The sequence below is a fragment of the Protopterus annectens genome, chromosome 8.part0, assembly GCF_019279795.1.
Source record: "Protopterus annectens isolate FY-2018-M chromosome 8.part0, PAN1.0, whole genome shotgun sequence".
NCBI classification, from domain to species: Eukaryota; Metazoa; Chordata; order Ceratodontiformes; family Protopteridae; genus Protopterus; species Protopterus annectens.
In genome coordinates, this window is record NC_056741.1 from 637,860,508 (window position 1) to 637,884,386 (window position 23,879).

General features: G+C 44.2%; 1 protein-coding gene across 1 annotated transcript in view; it reads right to left on the reverse strand.

Annotated features, from left to right (window-relative positions):
• The window catches only part of CCDC22 (coiled-coil domain containing 22), a 645,106-nt gene that overhangs the window by 366,644 nt on the left and 254,583 nt on the right, over positions 1–23,879 (reverse strand). Inside the window, exons 7-9 of the mRNA XM_044080125.1 lie at positions 22,996–23,202; positions 22,640–22,711; positions 1,833–1,952 (exon numbers count right to left, since the gene is read on the reverse strand). Coding sequence (XP_043936060.1) covers positions 1,833–1,952; positions 22,640–22,711; positions 22,996–23,202 — 399 coding nt within the window. The remainder of the gene's footprint in view (positions 1–1,832; positions 1,953–22,639; positions 22,712–22,995; positions 23,203–23,879) is intronic.

Below are 23,879 nucleotides of genomic sequence, written 5' to 3' on the forward strand. Positions count from 1 at the left end.
ATTATGAGGTATGTGGAGTTTTTATTTTTTAGAATCTGGCTACAAAGGTTGTACCTTATGTGTTAACCAAAGCTACTGCTCTCAATCTTTCTTCTTTTGAACTTAGACAAGCCTTAGTACTTTCCTCACGTCAACACTCAATTGTGGTACAATGGCTACCCAAAAAAGACAAAAATGGTTTAAGTCACCAAAAAGACAACATCTAGAACATCAAACATATCATGGGTGCTATGTCCCCCACACACACAAATCTAGGGTGCGAAATCTAGAGAAAGAATTTGCTTTTCAGTGAAACCAGAGTTTTGATATACTGTAGAACTACTGGGTAAAACAAACCTATGCCAGCTTATCCTGGTCTTCTGTGAAATGGGCTAAGAGAACATCGGGAAGCAAGCAATACTTTGAGTCAAAGGAACCTAAACTATTTAGGAGAGTAGCTAGGGAAGGGTAAAAGGTCTTAGTAGATGCAATTTTCAGGTGCAGATTGGGGTGGTACCGAAGGGGTCTATATTAAATTATCGAATGGCACGAATGTCGAACGCCGGATTATCGAAAGTGCCGTTCATAGAGTTCTGGTTTGTGGGATTGGGGTGCAGTGAAGATTGGGAATTTTGCCCTTTCCTCACTGTAGTGCGATCTCGGAGTTGGTATATATAATTAGCGGGGGGTGGGGGCCGCAGCCCCCCACAAAACCAAGTAATGTGAACGGCACTTTCGATATTTCGGCTGTTCGACATTCGTGCCGTTCGATAATTTAATATAGACCTGGTACAGAAGTACTGCAATTCAGAAATGAATACTCATACTGTTTTTGTAATCACATCTGAAGCACTTAACTGTAGCAAGCTACGTGTTACATTTGCTGCAAGCAGTTTGCTACATATTCAAGTAGAAGCCCTTGCTCTTCAACTTACAGTTGAGAGGAACCCCAAATTGGTGAACTGCTGTGAACTGACAGGCCTATAGATAAGCTGGCTACAGCTCTGAAACTATTCATGGTGCTCCACATATCTAACTTGTGAAACATTCAGTTGTTCTAAAACTATAACTTGATGGCTGCCCTTTGCAAATGTGCTTTCCCTTCTTTTTCATGTTTCCTGACCTAATCATCAGATTAGAGTGTTCCATATTATTAATAAAGTTGATACTACTTCACTAGTGGCCTGCAGCTCAAACTATACTGCACTGTGGTAAACACTAAAAGTAGCTGAGTAAATGTCTTCTCATTTCAGCCTGGCGTTCAAATAAAACCTATATAAGGGGAGGGATATAAATATCTTGCAAAATGCCAAGTCAGCAGACCATTTCAAAGTTTTTTTTTTCCAGTTTACAAAGTACAAGCAACAACTATACTTTCATTTGGTGCTTTTACTACCTAATGTTCACACCCCCTTCGCCACAATGGTTACATTTCTTAGGAAGGTGCATTGCTCTACAAGCAAAAAGGATAAGTAAAGATGAAAGCGTTTAACTCTTGGGCTGCATCTGAAAAAGGCTGATCTGTTTACTCAAACAGATCCATTTACAAAACATAACAAAATAAATGAAACCTGCATGGCAACTATGAAGCCCCTAAAAGAAGCAAATTCCAACCAGAAAGTACACAGCATCTCTTGTTAATCAAATGATCAAGAAGAATAAAGAAATATCGACAACAATGAAAATGTATAATGTTCTTTTCCCCTAGGGGTCGGACAGTTAAAAGAAAAACTAAGTACTACACAAATGTGTCACTTGCTATGTAGCTATTGATAGTTACTACATGCAAATATTTCTGATTTAGCAATGAGTGAGTTAATCATCAACATAACCTACATCGCTCTCTCTCTCACCTGTGAAAGGTTTAAAGTTAAGCTCTTCATTTCTACTCCAAGTTGTTGGATCTTTACAGTCAGCTGATCTAGCTGTTGGTGTAGCGATGTCACTTCTTCTTGTTGTTGTGCCTGCATATCCTAAGGAAAACAGCATGCAAAATTAAGAAGGCAATCTTTAGAATACAACGCCAAGTCATAACCTTAAGCACATAACCCTCAATCTGACAGTATGACAAATCAAAGCAGACAGTCAAAAAAGAAGTGTTACACTTAAGTCTGCAGATAGCAGGATTCCATTCAGTTAGCTATAAAGAATCTTAGTAAAGGCTGAGTGCAGCACTTAAAATGTATGTTCCCTAAAATTGGTCTAATTTTTGGAATAAAATCAGTAAATCCTAGAGAAACAAAAAAAGAAGTTACGTCTTACCATAACATTCCATCTTTATTGTCGATCTTCACTTATCCTTGACTGTGGGTTTGGTTCCTTATATCGGAAATGACTCAGCCGTTATTCCAGCTCATACCCTCCAAAACTCTTGAGCTAAGCTTTACCATTAATGCTCCTTGCAGGATTACCTCAGATTGAGTTTGCATAAAATAGTGATAGACAGGAAGTAACAGACCAGAGACCATATCTGTATTCTTAAAAGGGAAAGCCAATCTTTTGGGAAAGATCCATTCCACCAACAAACAGAAGGGGCCAGGGGAAGGAGGGTGGGGATGTCAAAGATAACTGAAGATCGACAACACAGATGAAATGTTATGGCAAGACATAACTTCTTTATCTGATGTTGTCAATCTTCACTTAATCCTTGACTGTGGGACAGAGTCCCCAGCTACCTAAATCTTGGGAAGTCTACTGCACTTGTTGTTCAGGGGGGATGCAAAGAGATCCCAGCATGGCTGGCCCAGTGGCGGAATATCTCTTTTGCCACCAATAGATTGAGAGAACACTCATGAGTCATTAAGATAGTCCTGCTCAGTTTGTCCGCAATCATGCTGGAACTCCCCAGAATATGTGCTGCAATTAGAAAGCAGTTGGATGATATTGCCCATTGCTACACTCTGAGTGCTTCTCGACAAAGAGAGTAAGATCTGGTCCCCCTTGCTTGTTGATGTACCAGACTACTGACATGTCTGTTTGAATCGTAAATGTTCCCATGGGGAAGGTTTCTTGGATGCCTGCAATGCTAACAGCACTGTCCTCATCTCTAGAGCACTGATGTGCAAATTGGCCTCTAGGTGGAACCAAGTGCCATGGACTGCCTTTCCCAGAGAATACCCCATCCCCCCACCCCATCTGGGATGCTCCCATGGTCACTATGGCTTGGGGTTGAAGAAGGACAAAAGGTCTGCCTGACAAAAAAAGCCACCAGCTCAGGTCTCTCTTGCATAAGTTAGTGATAATACCAGATGGAACACTGGTCGATTCAGTAACAACCACTGGGATGCCCATGAGTCACTGAAAAATCCACATGTAACATCTCACAAGGGAAACTAATGGAGGCTGACATTGTTCCTACAGTTTGTAGCAACAGCCCTGAAGTCACCTTTTTGTTGCAAATAATCTAATTTGCGATCTTATTTTTTAAGCCTTTCTGAGGGAAGAGTCGCGATGCCGGTAATTGTGTTTAGCATCACTCCTATGGATTCCAGTTGCTGTGTTGTTTCTAGATGGGATTTGTCATAGTTTATACTGATCCCCAACAAGGAACAAGTTTGAAGAATGTAGTGAATGTAGTCTCTTGCCTGCAAGAATAGATGCCTGGTGGGAGCGGTGAGGAAACAGTCATCTAGGTATGGAAGCACACGGAATCCTTGCAGTCTGAAGTGGGCTGCTACCACTGCCATGCATTTGGTGAACACCCTGGGGGCTGTGGTGAAAAAGGACAGGACCCTGAACTGATAATGACTGGTTCCCAGTCGGAAGCGCAGGAATCTTCTGGATCACTTGTCCATTTTTATGTGGCAATAGACATCCTGAAGATCTACCGAGTACAACTAATCATCTTTTTCTAAGAACGGAAGATTGAAACGTGACCATCTGGAATTTGGTTTGTTGATCTGATTTGTTCAACTGACTGAGTTCCAAAATCTGTCTCCAGTCCCGTTTGAATCTTAAGTAAACTCTGGATCCTATCTGGTCTGGTGGGACTGCTTGGATGACTCTTTTGTCGAGCAGTTTTTGAATTTCTAAGACTGCTGCATCCCTGTGACTGTGCAGAACGTCTGGGATTTTGTTCAATTTTTGGGGGTTTTCTGAGAAAGGAATACTGTGACCTCTGGTTATCATCCTCTGCACCCAACTGTCCTTTACCTTCAGCCAGCCAGGTAGGTGCAGGGCTTATCGTCCCCTGACTGCCTCCAGAGGATGGCAATCGGGCCTCCTTTCAGAAGCGCTGATAAGAATTACCAGGGAAAGAATCCCAGAAACCCTGACTTTGCAGGCCACCTCTGCCTCATGCACGTCATCTTCCACTGTTATTCCCCCCTATGCCCCAGGGGAAGTCGTTGCCACATGAGTCATGGATAGGTCCTTGGGACTTCTAGAACCATAGCTTCCCACTTCTCTGGTTTGTGGAGTAAGACCGCTGAGGAGTGGAAAAGCAGAAAGAGTCTTTCCATCTTTCTCACATCTGGCAAGGGTGTCTAACTTTTCGAGCCAAAAAGGGATGCTCTGTCAAACGGAGCATTGACGAAAGGAGGTTTAAATGGCTCAAGAAATTCACATAAGTGCATCCAGGCATGTTTACTGATGGCTACACCCAAACCTGCTGCCCTTGTTGTCCCTTTGGCTGCATGTGCAATAAGCCTCATGGACAATTTGCAAACAGAATCTAGGGTTGCCAGCTGAGAAGTTACCTTTTCTTCAACCCCTTCAGCTTCTGCTCCTGCCAGAGTTATCTGATAGTTCTTTTATCAGACCTCGTTGAAGTCTTGTGAAATGTGCCATGTAATTCAAGGACCTTAGTGCGAAGGATGATGAAAAGTACAGTTGTGTACACTTAACATAAATGTAGATGTTCAAGTGTATTCACTGTTGCAGTCAATACACGTGGGTTATCTGCCTGCAAGTAGCCCTCAGTCAGCCCGAATACCAGAGACTTAGTATTCCTGCGTTGGTTGCTGTTGCTTCAGGTCTGACGTCAGGTCATCAGGCGTAAAAAATCAGGCAGGCGACGCCATTACATCAGTTTTTCTTGCCCCAAATGTCAGGAGCCCCCAACAGGGAGCTAAGCTATGGTGGAAAAATCACCACCAGTAAAAAGTAAATACCAATACCTCTGCAAGGGGTGAGTAATATAGACATAGAGGAGAGAGAAAGAGAAGGGGGCTGGAGGGAGGGAAACCAGGACTGCAACAGTGAATACACTCGAACATCTACATTTATGGTAAATGTACAGAACTGTACTATGTTCTTCATGTTTCACTGTTGCAGTCATCAAACTTGGGTTGATTCCCAAAGCTGTAGAAAGGGTGGAGGCAGTCAAGAAGAGTTTGGGCTGGCTAGTATGCCCTGCAGGACTGCAGCTGCAAAACCCACCCTGGATTTGGAAAATATAGGCAGGTGGTAATGCTTGGTGAATGTGTGCACAGAACTCCAAGTAGCAGCCTCCAGAATGCACTGGTAGGGACTCCCCTGAGGAATGCTGTAGAGGTAGAAGTTGCCCTAGTGGAATGTGTTCTAACCCCGTGAGGGGTTTGTTTCCCATGGTGTTTGTAGCAGAACTGGATACAGTGTGCTATCTGTTTGGAAATTGTCTGTTTTGAAATGGCCTAGCCCTCTGCCCCTGGTGCAAAACTGAGTAATAACTGGTCAGATTTCTTCAAGGGCTTAGTCCTATCCAGGTAGAATCTGAGCTGTCTGTGCACGTCCAAGGAATGCAGGATCCTTTCCCCTTGATTTTGAGGATTAGGGAAGAAGGATGGCAAATGGATAGATTGGCTGAGAGCCACACTGGACACCTCTTTAGGCATAAAGGAAGGATTAGCCCTGAGGGAGACCCTGTCAGCATGAAAAATAATGAAGGGTTCCATGGCCATAAGTGCTTGTAGCTCAGACACTCTTCTCGCTGAAGTGATGGCCAGGAGCAATGCTGTTTTCCAAGAGAGGAATTTTAACTCTGCTAATGCTCCAGGCTCAAAAGGGGGTAGTGTGAGCTTTTCCAGTAGAAAGTTAAGGTCCCAAGCAGGGGTGGGTGCTCTCCTTGGTGGCCTTAAGTTATTTGCCCCTCTCAGGAACTGTTTGATGAGAGGGTGACAAAAGTGGGGTGGCTCAGAGTTGTAATGCGTTATATATGGTTATATATATATTACATATATTTTTTTAGAATTTTATAAATAGAACATTAATATAATATGGTTGAAAGAATGTTTTTTAATAGTGAACAATGTGTCTGGAAGTATTTTGCTATTAATGTATTGTTTTTTTGTAAGTATATGGCTTGTTAAACATTTTGCAATGCAAAAATGTGGGTGAGGTTTTTAACATTTGTTTTTTAAAGGAATTCAATTGAAGTAATTCTGACTGATTAATTAACTTAAATTGAAGCAATTAAAAAAACACCATGTGACCAATGGTTATTGTATTTAAGGGCATTACTTTTTTATGTTTGTATCTTGATAAAGCCTGGTAGGAACCAGGCGAAAGCGCTTGAGATATTTGATGTTTTTTGGGTTTTAAAGGTTATTAAAAGACTTCAAACTACAGTTTGCTGCAGCCTGTCGTTTCTCTGCTGTGGACTTTGCTGTTGGTGTTTGTATTCGTTTCTGAGAGACTTGTTCAGAGTTGTAATGAGCCAAGATGGCAGAGGCATGGATCTTAATGGAGGAGAAGGATGGGCCTCTGTGGAGTAGGTCTGCTAATAATCCAGGATTAGAGGTAGGGAGGGCAGAGTTGTGTCCTCTCCTTTAGATTGAATCCAAGAAAGTACAGTTTTGTACCTACCATAAATGTAGATGTTTGAGTGCTCATACAGCTGCAGTCATTACAGATGGGTTATCCTGCCGTCAGGCGGGTCCTCAGTCGTCCGAATTCCAAAGTCTAGGTCCGGCGTCGGTTGTCGTCGCTTCTTCCCTGACGTCAGTGCGTCAGGGGTATAAAAGAGGCAGCCGACGCCATTTTCTTCAGATTTTCTTGCCCCAGATGTCAGGTGCCCCCAGAAGGAAGGCAAAACATAGTATTATGCAAACATGCAATGTAGATAAATCAAAAAACAGTAGTTGCAAGCAAATACACCATAAAAGAATACCCCAAATAGGTTATATGATAAAGGTGTTTGTCATAAGGCCTGTCCTACGAGGGGATGGAGGGAGGGTAACCTGAACTGCAGCTGTATGAGCACTCGAACATCTACATTTATGGTAGGTACAAAACTGTACTATGTTCATCGTGCATACAGCTGCAGTCATTACAGATGGGTAGAATCCCAAAGCTAAGTAAGGGTGGTAGGCACTAAGTGGAACTAGGAGGAGCGAGGATGCCCTGCAGGACTGTTTTGGCAAAGCCCGCTCTAGATTTTGAGTATAGTGGAAGGTGGTAGTGCTTGGAGAAAGTGTGCACTGAACTCCAAGTAGCTTCTTCCAAAATGTCCTTGGTAGGGACCCCCCTGAGGAAAGCTGCAGAGGTAGCTGTAGCCCTGGTGGAGTGGAATCTGATGTATACAGGCACAGATTTTCCATGAAATGAATAACAAAAGCGTATGCAGTGGACTATCCATTTTGAAATTGTCTGTTTGGAAATAGCCTTTTCTTGAGCACCTGTAGCATAGGACACAAAGAGTTGCTCAGATTTCCTGAATGACTTTGTTCTGTCCAAGTAATAATGAAGCTGTCTGTGAATGTCCAAGGAATGTAGTAGTCTCTCCCCTTTGTTCTGTGGATTTGGATAGAAGGTAGGTAAATGAATAGTCTGATTCAAAGCTACACTGGATACTACCTTTGGCATGAAGGTAGGGTTGGTTCGTAAGGAAACTCTGTCCTGATGGAAAATGATGAATGGTTACACAGCCATGAGGGCCTGTAGCTCCAAAACCCTGCATGCTGAGGTAATAGCCAGAAGGACGGCTGTTTTCCACGACAAGTATTGTAGCTCTGTTGAAGAAGCCGGTTCAAAGGGAGGCGGGGTCAGCTTTTCCAATACGAAGTTGAGGTCCCAAGCTGGGACTGGTGGTTTCCGTGGGGGTTTTATATTTTTTGCCCCTCTGAGGAACTGCCTTAATAGAGGATGTGAGAATAAAGGAGGATCTGTATTGTATTGTGCAGAAATGGCTGAAGCGTGGATCTTGATGGAGGAGAAGGAAAGGCCACTGTTTAACATCTCAGCTAGGTACTGTAAAATTTGAGGTATATTTATTACCCAAGGATTCTGGCCCTTTTCTTGATTCCAGGAACAAAATCGTTTCCATTTGGCGGAGTAGGCTTTTCTAGTAGAGGGTCTTCTGGCCTCCAAGATGACATCCTGCACCTCCTTGGAGAGGAGAGTCTGTTGGGAAATTAAGGTATTCTCCATGCAGCTAGATTTAGGGTTTTGAGCTGGCTGTGAAGGGTTTTGTAGTTGTGCTGGGATAACAGAAGAGGAACTAGAGGTAGGATCCATGGTGGTGAGTGTGTCAGGCTCTTTAGGAGAGGATACCAGTGTTGTCGTGGCCAGTGTGGAGCAATGAGAATCATTTGTGGCGCCTCTGCTCTGGCTTTTAATAGAACTTTGGTCAGTAGAGGAAGAGGCGGGAAGGCATAGACTGTCAATGCTGTCCAATTGAAAAGAGAGAGCATCCACTTTCCAGGCCTGTGGATAGGTCCTTGAACAGAATTTTTCCAACTGGTAATTTCTGTGAGTAGCAAATAGATCTATGTCTGGCTGTCCCCATGCCCGAGTTATCTTTGAGAAGACTTGAGGATGCAACTTCCATTCGTGTGGGTCTGTCATATTTCTGCTTAAGTTGTCTGCCAGTGTGTTTTCCTTCCCTGGCAGGAATTGTGCCTGTAGTTGAATTTGTAATTCCAGTGCTGTGTTCTACAGGGTCATGGCTTGCCTGCACAGGGGGTATGAATGAGTTCCCCCCTGTTTGTTTATGTACCACATGACTGTGGTGTTGTCTGTCCTTATCAATAGCTGGCCTGGATGGAGTAGGTCTTTGAAGGTCATAAGAGCATTTTGCATGGCTAGCATCTCCTTTTGGTTGATGTGTAGGTGCTTCTCTTTTTGGGACCATTTTCCCTGAATGCACTGATCTGCCATGTGTGCTCCCCAGGCGTAGTCTGAGGCATCTGTTGTGATGATTTGAGTTGCTTGAGGTAAACAGAAAGGGAGACCTGCGTTTCTTTGGCATGCTTGAGCCCACCACAAAAAATCCTTTTGAAGGCATGGAATGAGTGGTATAATTGTTTCCAAGCTGTGGCTGTGTTGAGACCATAAGTTTTTTAGGTACCATTGTAGTTTCCTCATATGCAGCTTTGCACATGGTATTAGTAGGATGCAAGATGCCATGTATCCCAGAGCCTGCAGGACTTTCCTTGCAGTTAGTCTGGTGAAAGTTGCCATTTTGTTGAAGTATTGAGACAGTTGCCCTTGTTTGTCTGGTGTGAGGTAGGCCATCTGGGTGGTTGTATTTAAGCTGGCACCCAGGAAAATTATCTGTTGAGAAGGTATTAGTTTTGATTTCTTTTTGTTCACTGTGTATCCCAGGTAGTTTAACAGTTTTATTACAAACGCCAGATGCTGCAATAGAATGTCCTTGCTGTCCGCTTGGATCAGGCAGTCGTCCAGGTACGGGTAGATTTGTATTCCTTGTTGTCTGTAGAGGGCAATTGCTGATGCCAGGCATTTCATAAACACTCTGGGCGCAGTAGATAAGCCAAAGGGCAATGCAGAGAATTGGTAATGGGTTGAACCTGCAAGAAATCTGAGGTATCTTCTGCAATCTTGTCTGATAGGGACATGCAGGTATGCCTCCTTGAGGTCCTACGTTACCAGTCAAGACTCCTTGCCCAGCATGGGAAGAAGCTGCTGTAATGTGAACATCTTGAATTTTGGCACCTGTAGATATGTGTTTAGGATGGATAGGTCTAAGATGGGTCTCCAATCTTTGTCCTTCCTTGGTACCAGAAATAGTCTGGAATAAAAACCTTGACCAGGTACCTCTTGAATTACTTTCATATCCATGACAGCGGAAATTTGTCTTTGTGCCTCTGCCCATTGATTTTGTGGCAGGTTTGGCAAGCCTCTCATTTTTGGAAGGGTGTGAAAGTGGAACCTGTAGCCTCTGTCTATAATGTCCAGAATCCATTTGTCTTTTGTAACAATGTGCCAGTTTTTTGAAAATAATGCCAGTTTTCCGCCCAAAGGTGCTGCCATTATAGCTTTGTTTGGCAGGCATTGGGGGAAGTCATTGTGTCTGTTTTCTAAATGACTGTGATCTATCTTCTCCACCTCTTGGGGTTGGTGCTTGCCACTGTCTAGCTCTGTAAGATCCGTGAGGTTGTCCTCTACCCCTTGGGTGTCTGTATCTGCCCCTTTGAGGTCTGTCCGTGGCTGGAAAGGACCAATTTTTTGAAGGCCAGTTTCTGCTGAAGCATGGAGGTTGCACCTGCAAGAAATCTTTCACTGTTTGCATAGAATTCGCTTTTTCCTCCATTTTCTTTAGCACCTCCTCAGCTTTAACACCAAACAATACATCTTTTTGAAGTGGTGCATCTAATAACTTTGCTTTGACATGATCTGGTAAGGTTTGCTCTTTGAGCCAAGCATGCCTACGTATGACAGACCCCGTGACAGCAGCTCTACATGAGGCCTCTAAAGCATCAAAACCACACTGCAAGGTATGTTTACCCACTTGCTCTGCTCCATGCAACAAATCCTGCAACTCTTTCATATCTGGTTGTTCTGTTTGTGTCATTTTGCTTTTCAGCTGAGATAACAAAAACTGTTGGTACTTTAACATATGAAATTGACAGTTTAATGCCCTCATGGTTAAAGTGGCAGATGTATACACCTTTTCCCCACCTTTCTAATGCTCTGGAATCTCTCTCTGAAGGTAAAGGGTTTTTAGCAGTAGAGGCCTTTATTCCCTTGGGACCCTGTGAAATAGTTTCTGGGTCAGCAGTATGGCTTTTATAAAGGAACTGGTGAGAATCAGGAACCCGGTAATACCCGTCTGGTTTAACAGGGGCTGGAGGTAAAGAATCTGGATTAAGACTGGCTTCTGCGTACACATCATCCAAAATATCTAAAACAGGAGGGATAGCCAGGGGCCTATGCTGGGGGGAGCAGTAGAAATTCCCTGAGCCTTTTCTTGGTATCTGAGTAATCTTGGCCTTCCCAGTGGAAGTGCTCCCTCAATGTATGCAGGGTTTCCCCAAAAGAGTAGTCCTCAAGGGGGGGAGACAGAGGGAATAGACTCCTCAGCATCAGAGTCTTCAAAAGGGGAATAGGCATAATCCTGGTCCTCAGAATGGTCTGAGGTAATAGAAGCCTGGTCTGAGGAAGGGTAGTCTTCCTCCAGTCTGGGTCTTTTGTCAGAGGGGGGTTGAGAACCCCTGATGAGAGTTATCAAATCCTCAGCCATTTTAAGCATCTGCTTTTTAGGCATGGGGCCTTGAGAGGAGGTCTGAGGACCCTGTTTTTTAGTTTTCATGGCAGCTTTAGATTTAGTGAAGGATTTAATAGAGAAGGTGGTAGGCCTGAAGACGCCTTCAGAAATGGCAGGCCTCACTAAATTTTCAGTTTCCCCGCCAAGAGTGGTGTCGGTATCTGCAGTGGGAATGGAGACAGAGGAGCCTGCGACGTCGGGTACTGAAGTCACCGGTAAAATAGTTTCATCTGTAGTCAGGGACTGCGTAGGCTCCTCGCTGAGAACCGGTAGTCGGCCTAAGCGTGGTCTCAGTACTCGGTGCAGACCTCAGATGTCGGTCCTTGTCTTTGCGTCTTTTGCTTAAAACTGGCGTCAGTGTATCCAACGACATGATATAATTAAATTTTTTGCCAAAATAATGAAGGGCGAACTCCGCCCGGCGCTTAATAGTGCGCTTGTTAAACCTAGCACAAAACGGCAGGCCGAGACGTCGTGGTCTGGCCCTAAGTAAGGTATACAGAAAGGGTGAAAATCCTTATGCGGTATTTGCTTCCCACAAGAAATGCAATTATTAACTTTGTCTGACATCGGTCTGAGGCAAGAAAAGTTTCCCCAACGGGGTACTTAGCTTTAAAGAAGACTTCGGCTGAAATACTTTCGTAAATCTCAGGAGCTGGCCGACCGGCACTTGCGAACTGCTTCTGCTTCGGGCACCGCGCGGCAAGAAAGACTGAAGAAAATGGCGTCAGCTGCCTCTTTTATACTCCTGACGCACTGACGTCAGGGAAGAAGCGATGACAACCGACGCCGGACCTAGACTTTGGAATTCGGCCGACCGAGGACCCGCCTGACGGCAGGATAACCCATCTGTAATGACTGCAGCTGTATGCACGATGAACATCAATACCTTTTCCACTTATCAGCATAGGATTTCCTTGCATTGGGTCTTCTGGCTTCAAGAATGACGTCCAGCACCTGCTTGCTTAGGCTAGTCACTGGCGGAGAATTCAAGGAATAAGCCAGGCTGTAAGATTCAGGGTTTGCAGTTGCGGATGCAAGATCTGTCCCCCCTGCTGAGTGTGCAGGGTCAGGCTCTGGGGTGAGTGCCAGGGTGGCACCAGTGACAGGCTGTGCAGGAGTGGGTACCAGTGCTGGCGTGGCCAGTCTAGGGCAATCAGATTTGTCCTTGGTCTATCCTGTTTTATCTTGAGCAATATTCTTGGGAGAAGGGGCAGAGGGGGAAATGCATAGATTGAGAGGTTTACCCACTGGAAGGATAGGGCATCCACTTTCACTGGTTCATAGGTTGGTACTAGGCTATCGGCCTTAGGGCCTATGCAAGCCTAGCCATAACAATTCCCTGGATATTTCTTCCCACAATATTTACTTCTCTGGACCCCTGTCTAGCAGGGCGACTGACATGATCCCCGGGGTGAATTTCCTGTCTCCCATCCAATCATCAAGGTTCCTTTTTGAAGAGGGCCAATGAGGCGCTCTGCTTGACATGTATGGGCAGTCTATTCCAGAGTATGGGGAGTCTCTGGGTCAGGAACTTATCCCTCCAGCATGTTTTGTTCATTGTAATGACAAGGCTTAGATCTCTGGAGCGTGAGGCTCTGAGGGATTGGGATTTCTTTAAGTGGAGCATGTCCAACAGCTCAGGGTTTGATATGGCCTTGTATGTTAAGCAGAGATCGCCTCCGAGTAGACGATATGCCACAGAGTATAGCTGGAGTTTTTTTTAGATGGTCAGCATATGGCATCTGCTTTAGGCCTGTGATTCTTTTAGTGAGGTATTTCTGTGGCCTTTCCAGCTGTTGCAGATGTCTTGTGAGGTACACACCAAATGGGGCATTATACTCTATAATGGGTCTAATGAGGGATGAGTACAGTGGGACAATGACCTCTTTTTTTTGGATGAAAAGCCCTTAGTGATGAGGTGTGCTACATAGAAGGATTTCCTGACTGTTGTGGCGATGTGGTTATCGAAAGTGAGACCACTGTCCACCTGTGTCCCTAAGTCTTTCATCACACTTTCGATGTTTAGTGTACTGCCACCTATGTGGTAATTCATGGGTACATGTTTTTTTCCAAAGGGGATAACTATACAATTCTTGGCATTAAGCTTGAGCCCATGGCTCTGGCATCAGGCATCTGTAAGGCCCTTCTGTAGAATATCCACATCATTTGGGGATTCAATAATGGCTCCCAGTTTGCAGTCATCTGCGAACTTTGTTAGCCAGAGTCCCTTAGTGTTGGCTTGTACTTCAGAGAAGTAGATGCCAAACAAGAGTGGTCCCAGGACTGAACCCTGAGGTACTCCCCTTGTCACTTGTCTGGAGCTGGATTTGGAGTCGGCTACTTTTACAGTCTGGGTTCTGTCAGTAAGCCAGTTGGCAACCCATCGAGTGACGTAGGGATTTATGCCCAGCTTAGTAAGTTTATCTATGATTCCAGAGTGGGGGATGGTGTCGAAGGTCTTGGCGAGGTCCAGATAGGCTGTGTGGACCGCCTTACCCTCGTCCACAGCTCTGGAGACTGATTCGAAGAAGTCAATCAGATTCAGGAGACAAGATCGGCCCTTCACAAACCCAAACTGGGTGGGGTCCAGTGTTTGAAGGTTGCCAATGTCTTTGTTTATAGGTTCCATGATAATGCATTCCATGCCCTTGCAGATCAGGCTTATCAGACTGATGGGAAGGTAGTTCCCGGGATCCAAGGCGGATCCTCCCTTGTGGAGCGGGATAACTATAGCTATGCGCCACTCAGTGGGCACGAAGCCTGAGGTGAGGCTATGATTAAACATGACACTTAGGTGAGGTGCCAGTTCATTTTGTAGTTCATGTAGTACACAGCCTGGGATGTCATCTGGTCCCATGGATGCTGTATTCTTAGCTTTGGAGAGTGCGGTTTCTACCTGTGTGGCCGTGATTATTGGAATTTGGCAATCTTTTGGTATTGAGATGGGCCCTTTAGGGGTGAGAGGGGGTGAAGTTGGCACTAAATCGATCTGCCAGGATATTGGCAATATCCTTGGGATCAGTATATTTAATGCCATTCTGTTGTAGCTCAGAGCAGATCTGAGCATTGCCATTTAGATTCTTGACATAACTATAGAATGCCTTGTGGTTGTCTTTGGAATCTTTGGCAATTTTATTTTTGTAACTAGCTTTTGAGGATTTTATGAGGGATCTCAGCTTCTTACTGAGGCTGGTGAGGGAGTTTTTTTGCATCCTGGGATTTTCCTCTTTTCTGCAACAGTTTCTTCCTTCTGTTGTATAGTTTGTTTATAACAGGGGACCACCAGATTGGCTTCCTTTTTTTGGAGAAGAGCATCTTAGTTCTATTTGGGATGGCACGATTCATGCACGAGTGGATGTGCTCGTACAGTGCCTTAGTGTACGATTCTGCAGTCGAACTTCCAGATCCCGTCTGCGTGGGTGTTGTGAAGTTTGTCACTTCTGACTTCAGTAGCATGAAGTTGGCTTTGTAGAAGTTTTTTAAGGAGGTTTCCTTACTGGGGGGTGGGGGTGGGATGTGGATGTCAAGGGTGATTTGCTTATGGTTAGACCTGACCAATGAGGGGGTGACCACTGGTGTGGAGCATCTACCTCCCATGTTGGTAATGACCAGGTCTAGGATATTGGAGCCCCTGGTGGGACAATGGATTAGTTGATCCAGGGCGTTGGAATTTATGAATTCCAAGAACCGTTGGGAAAAGGAGTTGGTACCCGAGTAGTTTTCCCAATTAATGGCAGGGTAGTTGAAATAACCCAGTATTAGGGTGTTTGGTTGTATCTTAATATTTTCCAGTATGTTTAGAAAGGCCCTGCTGTGAGGTGTCCTAGTGCAGAATTTGCTGAGCTGGTGACTGCAGGGGGAGGCAAAGAGATCCACCTCTGGGGTCCCCCATTTCTGAATCAGAAGGCTGAAGGTGCTGGGCTCTAATTGCCACTTGTGTGGGTCTAGGAGATTTCTGCTCAAGTCGTCTGCCAGTGAGATTTGTTTGCCTGGTAGGAATTGAGCTTGCAGATGGACCTGCATGTCCAAGGCCATGTTCTACAGGGCCATGGCTAGCCTGCAGAGTGGGTAAGAGTGGGTTCCCCCCTGCTTGTTGATGTGCCACATAACTGTGGTGTTGTCTGTTTTTATTAGCAGGGGTCCTGGTGAGAGTAGGGATCTGAAAGCTGTTAGAGTGTGCTGAACAGCTAGTATCTCTTTTTGGCTGATGTGCAGATGAATATGACTTGGGCTCCAGTGGCCCTGACTGCACTTGTCGTCCAGGTGTGCCCCCCAGGCATAATCTGATGCATCTGTGGTTAGGGTCTGGGCAGCATGGGGTTGAGTAAAGGGAAGTCCCTTGTTGTGGTTGCATGCTGCTACCCACCAAAGAAACTCTGTCCTTAGACAAGGTATGATAGGAATGACAGTCTCCAGGTCATGGGAATGTTGGCACCAAATACTTTTTAAGTACCACTGAAGTTTCCTCATATGCAGTCTGGCATATGGAATTAGTAGGATGCATGAGGCAATGAACCCTAGGGCCTGCAGGATTTTCCTTGCGGATAGCTGGGATCTGGTGGCCATTTGAGTGGAGTAGTCTGTCAGATAGGCTTGTTTTTCTGGAGTAAGGAATGCCATCTGGGATGCTGTATACAAGCTTGCTCCCAGGAATACAATCTTTTGACTGGGGACTAGTTTTGATTTATTTTCATTGATTGTATACCCCAGGGAGGTTGGAAGGTTTTTTGCAAATGTCAGGTGCTGCAACAGCATTTCTTGACTGTCTGCCTGAATCAGGCAGTCATCCAAGTACGGGTAAATTTGAATTTTTCTCTGTCTGCAGTAGGCAATGGATAAGCCAAAGGGAAGTGCAGGGAACTGAAAATGCATAGATCCTGCCCTGAAGTGTAGATATTTCCTGCATGAGTCCCTGATAGGGATGTGCAGATAGGCTTCTTTTAAGTCTAGGGTGGCTAACCAGGCATCTTTGGCCAGAATGGGAAGAAGCTGCTGCAGGGTGAGCATTTTGAATTTTGGTACCACCAGGAAGGGGTTTAGAATGGAAAGATCTAGGATTGGGCGCCAAGTGCCCTCTTTTCTGGGTACCAGGAAAAGTCTAGAATAGAACCCTTGACCTATCTGTTCCGCAGAAACAGGTTGAATTGCCTCTGCCCACTGGTTTGGAGGAAGGTCTGGGAACCCTTTTGGGGTTGGCAGTGAGTGGAAGTAAAATTTGTACCCCTGGGATACAATGTTAACGACCCATCGGTCTTTGGTGATGAAAGTCCAGTTTTTTGCATGATGGGCAAGTTTTCCTCCTAGGGGCACAAGCAGTTGGGGCAGAGGTGGCAAGTGGAGTTGAGAAGTTATTATGAATTCTTTCCGCAAGGGGGTGGCTTAGCACTCCCTGTTTTTGAAGTGGAGGCACTCCATAGCTTAGATCTCATTCATACCCTGAGACTATAGTCTGGGGGTATGTTTCCCCTGGATCTAGTTTGAGATGGCCTTGAGGGGGCTGGAAAGGACCAATGTTTCGAGGGGCAATGCCTACTGAATCTAGGAGGCTGCACTTGTAAAAAATCTTTGACTGTCTGCATAGATTTAGCTTTTTCTTCCATCTTTTTAAGAACCTCTTCTGCTTCGGTGCAAAACAGATTGCCCTTGTTCAAAGGAGCATCTAGTAATTTTGATTTGACATGGTCTGATAAGGTCTGCTCCTTAAGCCAGGCATGCCCTCTCAGTACAGAACCAGTGACTGCTGCCCCGCAAGAATGCTTCTAGGGCATCAAAGCCACATTGCAAAGTATGCTTGCTGACTTGGCTTGCAGAATGCATAAGCTCTTGTAATTCTTTATTTTCTTCACAGTCTGTAAAGGTAGTTATTTTTTGCTTAACAAGTAACATAATATGTTGTTGGTACTTCAGCATGTGAAACTGGCAATTCAAAGCCCTAATGGCGAGAGTTGCAGAGGTGTATACTTTCTTACCCCATCTGTCTAAAGCTCTGGAATCCCTGTCTGAAAGGGTGGGATTCTTAGCTGTAGTTGCTTTGATACCTTTAGGCCCCTGGGAGATGACCTCTGGGTCAGCAGTAGGATTTTTGAAAAGGAATCTGTGAGAGTCAAGAACTCTGTAGTATCTGTCTGGTTTTCTAGGAGCAGGGGGTAAAGTATCAGGAGTTAAACTGGATTCCATAAAGACATCATCCACAACATCCAGGACTGGGGGTATTGCTAAAGGCCTAAGTTGTGGCAAATCTAGAAATTCTCTGAGTCTCTTCTTGGACTGAGGATAGTCTTGGCATTCCCATTGGAAATGCTCTCTTAAAGTATGTAAGGTTTCACAAAAAAAAAAAAAACTCTTAGGAGAAGCAGAGGAAATGGATTCCTCTGCATCTGAATCCTTATAAGCAGATAAAGGCTTGTCTTCATAATCAGATACCTCAGAGTCATCAGACTCTTGGTCTATTAAAGCTGCTGGGGACAGGTCTATTTTTCTCTTAGCAGGGGAAGGCTGACTTAACCTAATCAGCATAATAAGGTCTTCTGCCATTTTAAGCATTTGATGTTGTGGCAAGGAAGCAGGTGCTTGAGTTTGGGTCGTCGTTTTTTTAGGCATAGCGCGTACTCTTGGCCTTAGAAACTCGGTACTTTTAGACAGAACTGAAGAAGTCATCGGTTTGTGTCGAATATCGGTAGTGCGAAGAACTTCCTCAGAAGCAGGTGCCTGCTCAGCAGCTCCGGACCCATCCATGGTAGAGAGACATCCGCAGGTTCCATAGTCGAAGAAGACTCTCGCGGCATACCAGACTCCGAACGGGTCTCGGTAGAGGCCTGCGAATCCATTAAAGTGGGCATCAGGGGCTGCGTAAGCACCTCACTGAGTACCAGCGAACTGGCGACTAGCTTAACGGAAGCGTCGTCGGCAGTTTTGGACCTGTGCGGTCTGTCTCTGTCTTTATCCTTATGTTTTTTTGAAGATCGGTAGACGGATGGCTTACTGAAGCCATTTCGGAATACAGAGATCGAGAACGAAAGTATTTAGTGACAATAAGGACCCGACGACGAATAGTTTGGGCGTTGAACAAGGCACAAAACCGACAGCAAGGTACATCATGGTCTGGGCCTAAACAGGTGACGCAGTAAGAATGGAAATCTCAGTGTGGTATTTGCTTTCCACAGGCAAGACAATTGTTAACTTTTTCTGAAATCAGTTAGAGCAAGAAAAAAAGGAACCCCAATGGAGGTACTTTGTTTTAAAAGACTTTAGGATAATTCAATTTGGAAATGAAAACTCCGTAGCGGCTGACTGGCACTCATGCTAACTACTTCTGCTTCGGGCTCCTCGGCAAGAAAGACTGATGTAATGGCGTCGGCTGCCTGTTATTATGCTCCTGACGACCTGTTGTCAGACCTGGAGTGACAGCAACCGACGCAGAAATACTAAGTCTCTGGTATTCGGGCCGACTGAGGGCTACATGCAGGCAGAAAACCCAAGTGTGATGGCTGCAACAGTGAAACACGAAGAACATCACATACGAGCTTCCTGAGTCTATCCATCATCCTAGACTCTTTATTGTGAGGATGGATAATAGGATTTTCAAAAGCAAGTTCCTTTTTGGTGGCTACTTCTACCACTATGACATCTACTGGTATTCCTTTTGCCCAATGTTGCTTATCCTGAGGAGCTGACAAAATACAGTCTGGTTTCTTTGGGACTGGCTCAATAGAATTGGATATCTTCCAAGCCTACTGTGCAATTAATTTAATCAGATTGTCAGTGGGTGTTGAGATCCAGGAGGTTGATGGTCAGGCACGGAAAGCCTCCAGGTATAGCGATTATTCTCAGGAAGGCTAAAGGGAAGTCCAACCATCCCTCTGTCTCAGGCTCTCTAGAACGTCTCCAAAGGAGACATCTTCCGGGGGTGACTTTGGGAAACCTTCCCTTTCATGGAAATTGGTATCTTCAGTGAAAGACACTTAAAGGGGAGTCTAAGTGCTTCCATCTTGCACTTCCTCTTCAGGGGTACATCTTCGGTGGGATGGGCCGAAGAGGTATCTGAAGAGGACATGACCACTATGGTTGGATCCTGAGGCTTCAGTGCCCGCTGTCCCAGGGTAGAGACTGGAGGAAGCTCCAGGTGAGGGGAAGGGCAGGGCCGTTGGTCTGACTAAAGCTGTGTCAACTGTATGCCCGCAGTGGACAAGGCATTCTCCATGGCCTGGAAGGCAGGCTCCCCATACAGAACAGGAGCCTGGAACCAAAATAGACCCCTTCGCAACCATGGTCCCACCCAGCACCAAGAAGCCCGCCTTTGAAGCCGAAGCCAGTGTCGAGCTAACGTGTGCCAAAGCTCCGAGGGGCATGGATGGCTCCGATAACACCAGAGTGGAACCATGTTCCCCGGAACCAGCAACAAAGCTGTGACCCTGGGAGGTCTCCAGTTCTGACAGAACCAAAGAGCTCAAGGCAGTTTTCAGTGCTAATAAGGCCTATTAGAATGAGCTTGTTTTTTTTCTCTTAAGGGCCCGGTGACTAATGCCATGACAGATGGCACAGTCTTCCTGAAGGTGCACCAGGCCCAAACAATACACACATAAGGAGTGTCTATCCGAATAGGGTAGTTTACTTTTGCATTTTTGGCATCTCTTGAAACCAGAAGTTTGTGTGTTTTTCTCAAGTCATTAAAAAATAATACACTGGCAGGAAAGATGGCAGAAAAGAAATTAAGATATTATAGTGTAAAGTTTCATTTTTTTGGAGAACTCATAACAATGGTAAGAAAAATTTATCGAACGGTAAAGAAAGGAAAGGAAGTAAAGGTACCAACAATGGTACAAAGAATTACCTTAACGGTAAGGGAGAAAAAAATACCAATGATGGTTCATACAAGAAAAACACTATTCGTGTTAGGAAACGAAGCAGTAATAGAGGACGCTGGGTATAAAAAAGGGGAAAGAAGCCATGAAAAGGAGATCTGAAGAGAAATTTTACTTACCACAAAGAAAAATTAGCTTGTTTAAGAGCTGTTTGATAAACACGTCTGGCAGTGAAAGCAGCAAACGAGATCTTAGGTTATCCTGCGAAGAGCTTTATGGGTAAAGCTTAGCTCAAGAGTTTTGGAGGGCGCGAGCTGGAATAACGGCCAAGTCAGTTCCAATATATGGAACCAAATCACAGTCAAGGTTTAAGTGAAGAGTAACGACATCAGATCAATCCGTAGGCAAAATCTTTGCTCAGTGCTTAAATTACAACATCTGAGATGTAACATTTCAGTGTCTACTGGATAAGGCAGATTACTAGGGAAGAAAAAAATGTGCAATGTCTGTGGATGCTACTAAAATAAAGACTACCTTGTAAGACAAAGGACAGAAACAACATATAGGTAGCTGAAAATGGAAGCATTTTTTCTATCATTCCAGCAACTAAGAAACTACAAAGGACAGACAACATGGCACAGAGTATTTTGAGGGGTCTTTTTACCAAGATGGATCCTCATCATTCAACAAGCCACACCTCTGACATCTGTAGATAGGCTATACAACCCATGCAGTCTACCACACGTTTTTTTTAATTCATCTATTAACATGTTAAGTCTACTAGGCACATGTATGTCATTCGGGTGGCAACCGGGAAGAAAAATGCACTTAAGTGACTCACTCAGCAACACAGAATTTTAAGTGGGGACTGAAGTGGTTGAATCATCATTCCCGCAACTGTCAGGGATTTGCTTTGCTACTCCATGTTCTTGAGGAACCTGCTGACCTCCTCTCCAAACAGAACCTATGAACCTATGAACCTACGAACCTATTAGGACAGGGAGTTCATTAAAGCCACCTTTGTGTATTAAATGAAGTCAGGGACCCTGAGCCAGGTCTGTCTGTACTTAGTTATGCCAGCACTCATAGCTCTGGCGGAACCTTCATCCAATCTGTAAATGACACAAATCACTTAGTTCATCAGAACGGAGGATGCTATAGCTTCTGTTTTAATTTTCTCTATTGCTTCCCTGACTGGCAGATCCTCATCCATATTACTCACGTTTCATTAGGTCCTTCTAAAAATGAACCATGTGTGCTAAACAATTTAGCATCCTCAATGATTAAAGCTAAGGAAACTAAGGTGCACTTTGCAAGTCTATGCAGTGTTCTAGACTCCTTATGTCGCAGATGTGTGACAAAGCTCTGAATCATGAGAACTTACATGAGGGCTGCTGCACACAGTATAAAACCTGACTAGGAGACCTCCAACCAGATCAATAACCTCTTGAGAGTGGAAATTACCAATGTCCTGATCACTGGGGCTACTGTAACAGATGGTCACATCTAATATCCTTAATGCCCTTCAGAATAACCAGCAGAATGGGACCACCCAAGAAGTCAGGGGACTGAACCTGCACATCTCCAACAGCCTTCTTTGGAAAGAGGGAACATTAGGAACAAGTCTTGTGTCTTTGCCTGGCCCTCAATTTCCCATTTGGATACAGGATGCCATTCTTTCAGGAAAACTTGGCTAAGCTTAAGAAAGGCCCACCAGGTTGTTAGCCTAATAATGATCTATGAATCTATGAAGAAGTTTGGGGGAAGCTAAACCTCACCATAAGGAGAGAGTAAGCAAGAGACAAGGGAAGAGAGACCAGGAAGGGGGAGGGCTGGACTCAGCATGTCCATTAATACCAAAAATCAGACAAATGTTTACTGCTGCTGAATCTCTTTAACAGGCAGGGAAGGAAGAGACTTGCAGGCTCAATGGAGATACAAACTGAGTAGAGAGATCATATGGCAGCAAAAGATGGGACAGAGTTCACCATACAATGCAGCTATCTGTAATCAGAGGAGTATAATTAAGGGGGGCAAGTAAAGTATAAACACACACATAAAGAGAGAGGATGTGCGCCAGTCTACACAGGTATACCACTGTGACTTTCCAAAATGTCTAGGTTTCTGATTCGGTAATATATTAATGGGAGTTCAGCAGTGATTCAAGATGTACTGTACAGGTGTGGCCCAACAAATGTCCTTGTGTTTACACAAGAGTAATACTTCTGGACGGCAAAAAAGAAAGGAAGTGCACTAAAGTTGCATGCATAAACACAAATATATTTCTATTCAATAGAAAATTCTGTGTTACTCTGGGCTCAGTTAAGTATCAGACAAAACTGCATACCTTAGTGCATACATAGAATATAGAACTGTATCCATAATGGACTATCACTATACTGATGTGAAACGGTATGGTTACTTACTTTACCTGTTCAGATTTCTTTGTTGAAGGAAGGTTTTCTGCTGCAGTCTGCATTTGGCTTACAAGCTGTTCATGTTCCTAGGGTTTAAAAAAAACAAATCTTCACTTTATATAAAGAAACAAAACAGTTTTAAAACATTATTTCATGAAGCTAAACAAAACTGGTAGCAAAAACTGTCATTTGCAAACCTGTGATTTTTAATGTACATTAAATAATTAGCAGTGCAGTGTGATTGTAATCTCACAAACTGACTCTGAAACAGACCAAGATCCTAAACCCTGTACATTCATCACATCATGGGGGTAAAATAAACGGTTTAAAAACTGCATCCATTACAAGACTCGAACAAATATGCACCTACCCGAGAGAATGTGAAGCGTTCTGTGTGAGTGAAACGTGATCCTTTTGTCAAAATATCATCTCCTGCTACACTGTAAGACTTCAAGACATCTAAAAGATCAGAAGCAGAATTTGACATATTCTGGGACTCTACGTACTGCTGAGTGTAGTTGCGCAACTGGTCTTTAATTCGCTTTTGTAATCTCTGACATTTCCGAGATCTGTAATCCTGTAGAAGATACGAGTTTAAAAATGTTAATCTATCTCTTTTTACTCCTACTAAACATTTGAAATTATGACAAAATAACCTCACTTACTTCCCCTCAATACTCAAAAGCTGTACACAAGATGGTTCATCACATGTAGTGTTAAACATCAGCATTCAAAAGAATGGGTGCATCACTGATCATAAATGGTACTATATGCTTCCTGACAGGATCAGAATTCAAAAGAACGAGCAAACTTGAGTGCTTCACTGATATTATAAACAGTATACAAGCTTGCCAACAATATTAAAATTGAGGAGTCATATAACAAACCAACTGTCCTTGCCTGTACCCAAGATTTCACCCTCACAGGATGGTAGCATTACACTGACAGCCAGATAAACTCTACATTAGGGGTTGAAGAAAAAGTCCACAATGTAAAAGGACGTGCTACTTACTGTGACCTTCTCCCTTTTAGAGAGGATTGAGTAGTCTATATCACAAGGGAAAGTAGTGACACTGCACCATATAAGCTCATGGTGGACTTATTTTACTGCAACCTATAAACACAAGCCCACCCACCCCTACCCCCTTTGTGTCTATATTCACTTTCACAGATTACAATTCAATAAGAATCAGTCAAGTTAGCAACAAATATTCACCAATATAGTTAGTTCAGATTCGCAAGAAATTAAATGCA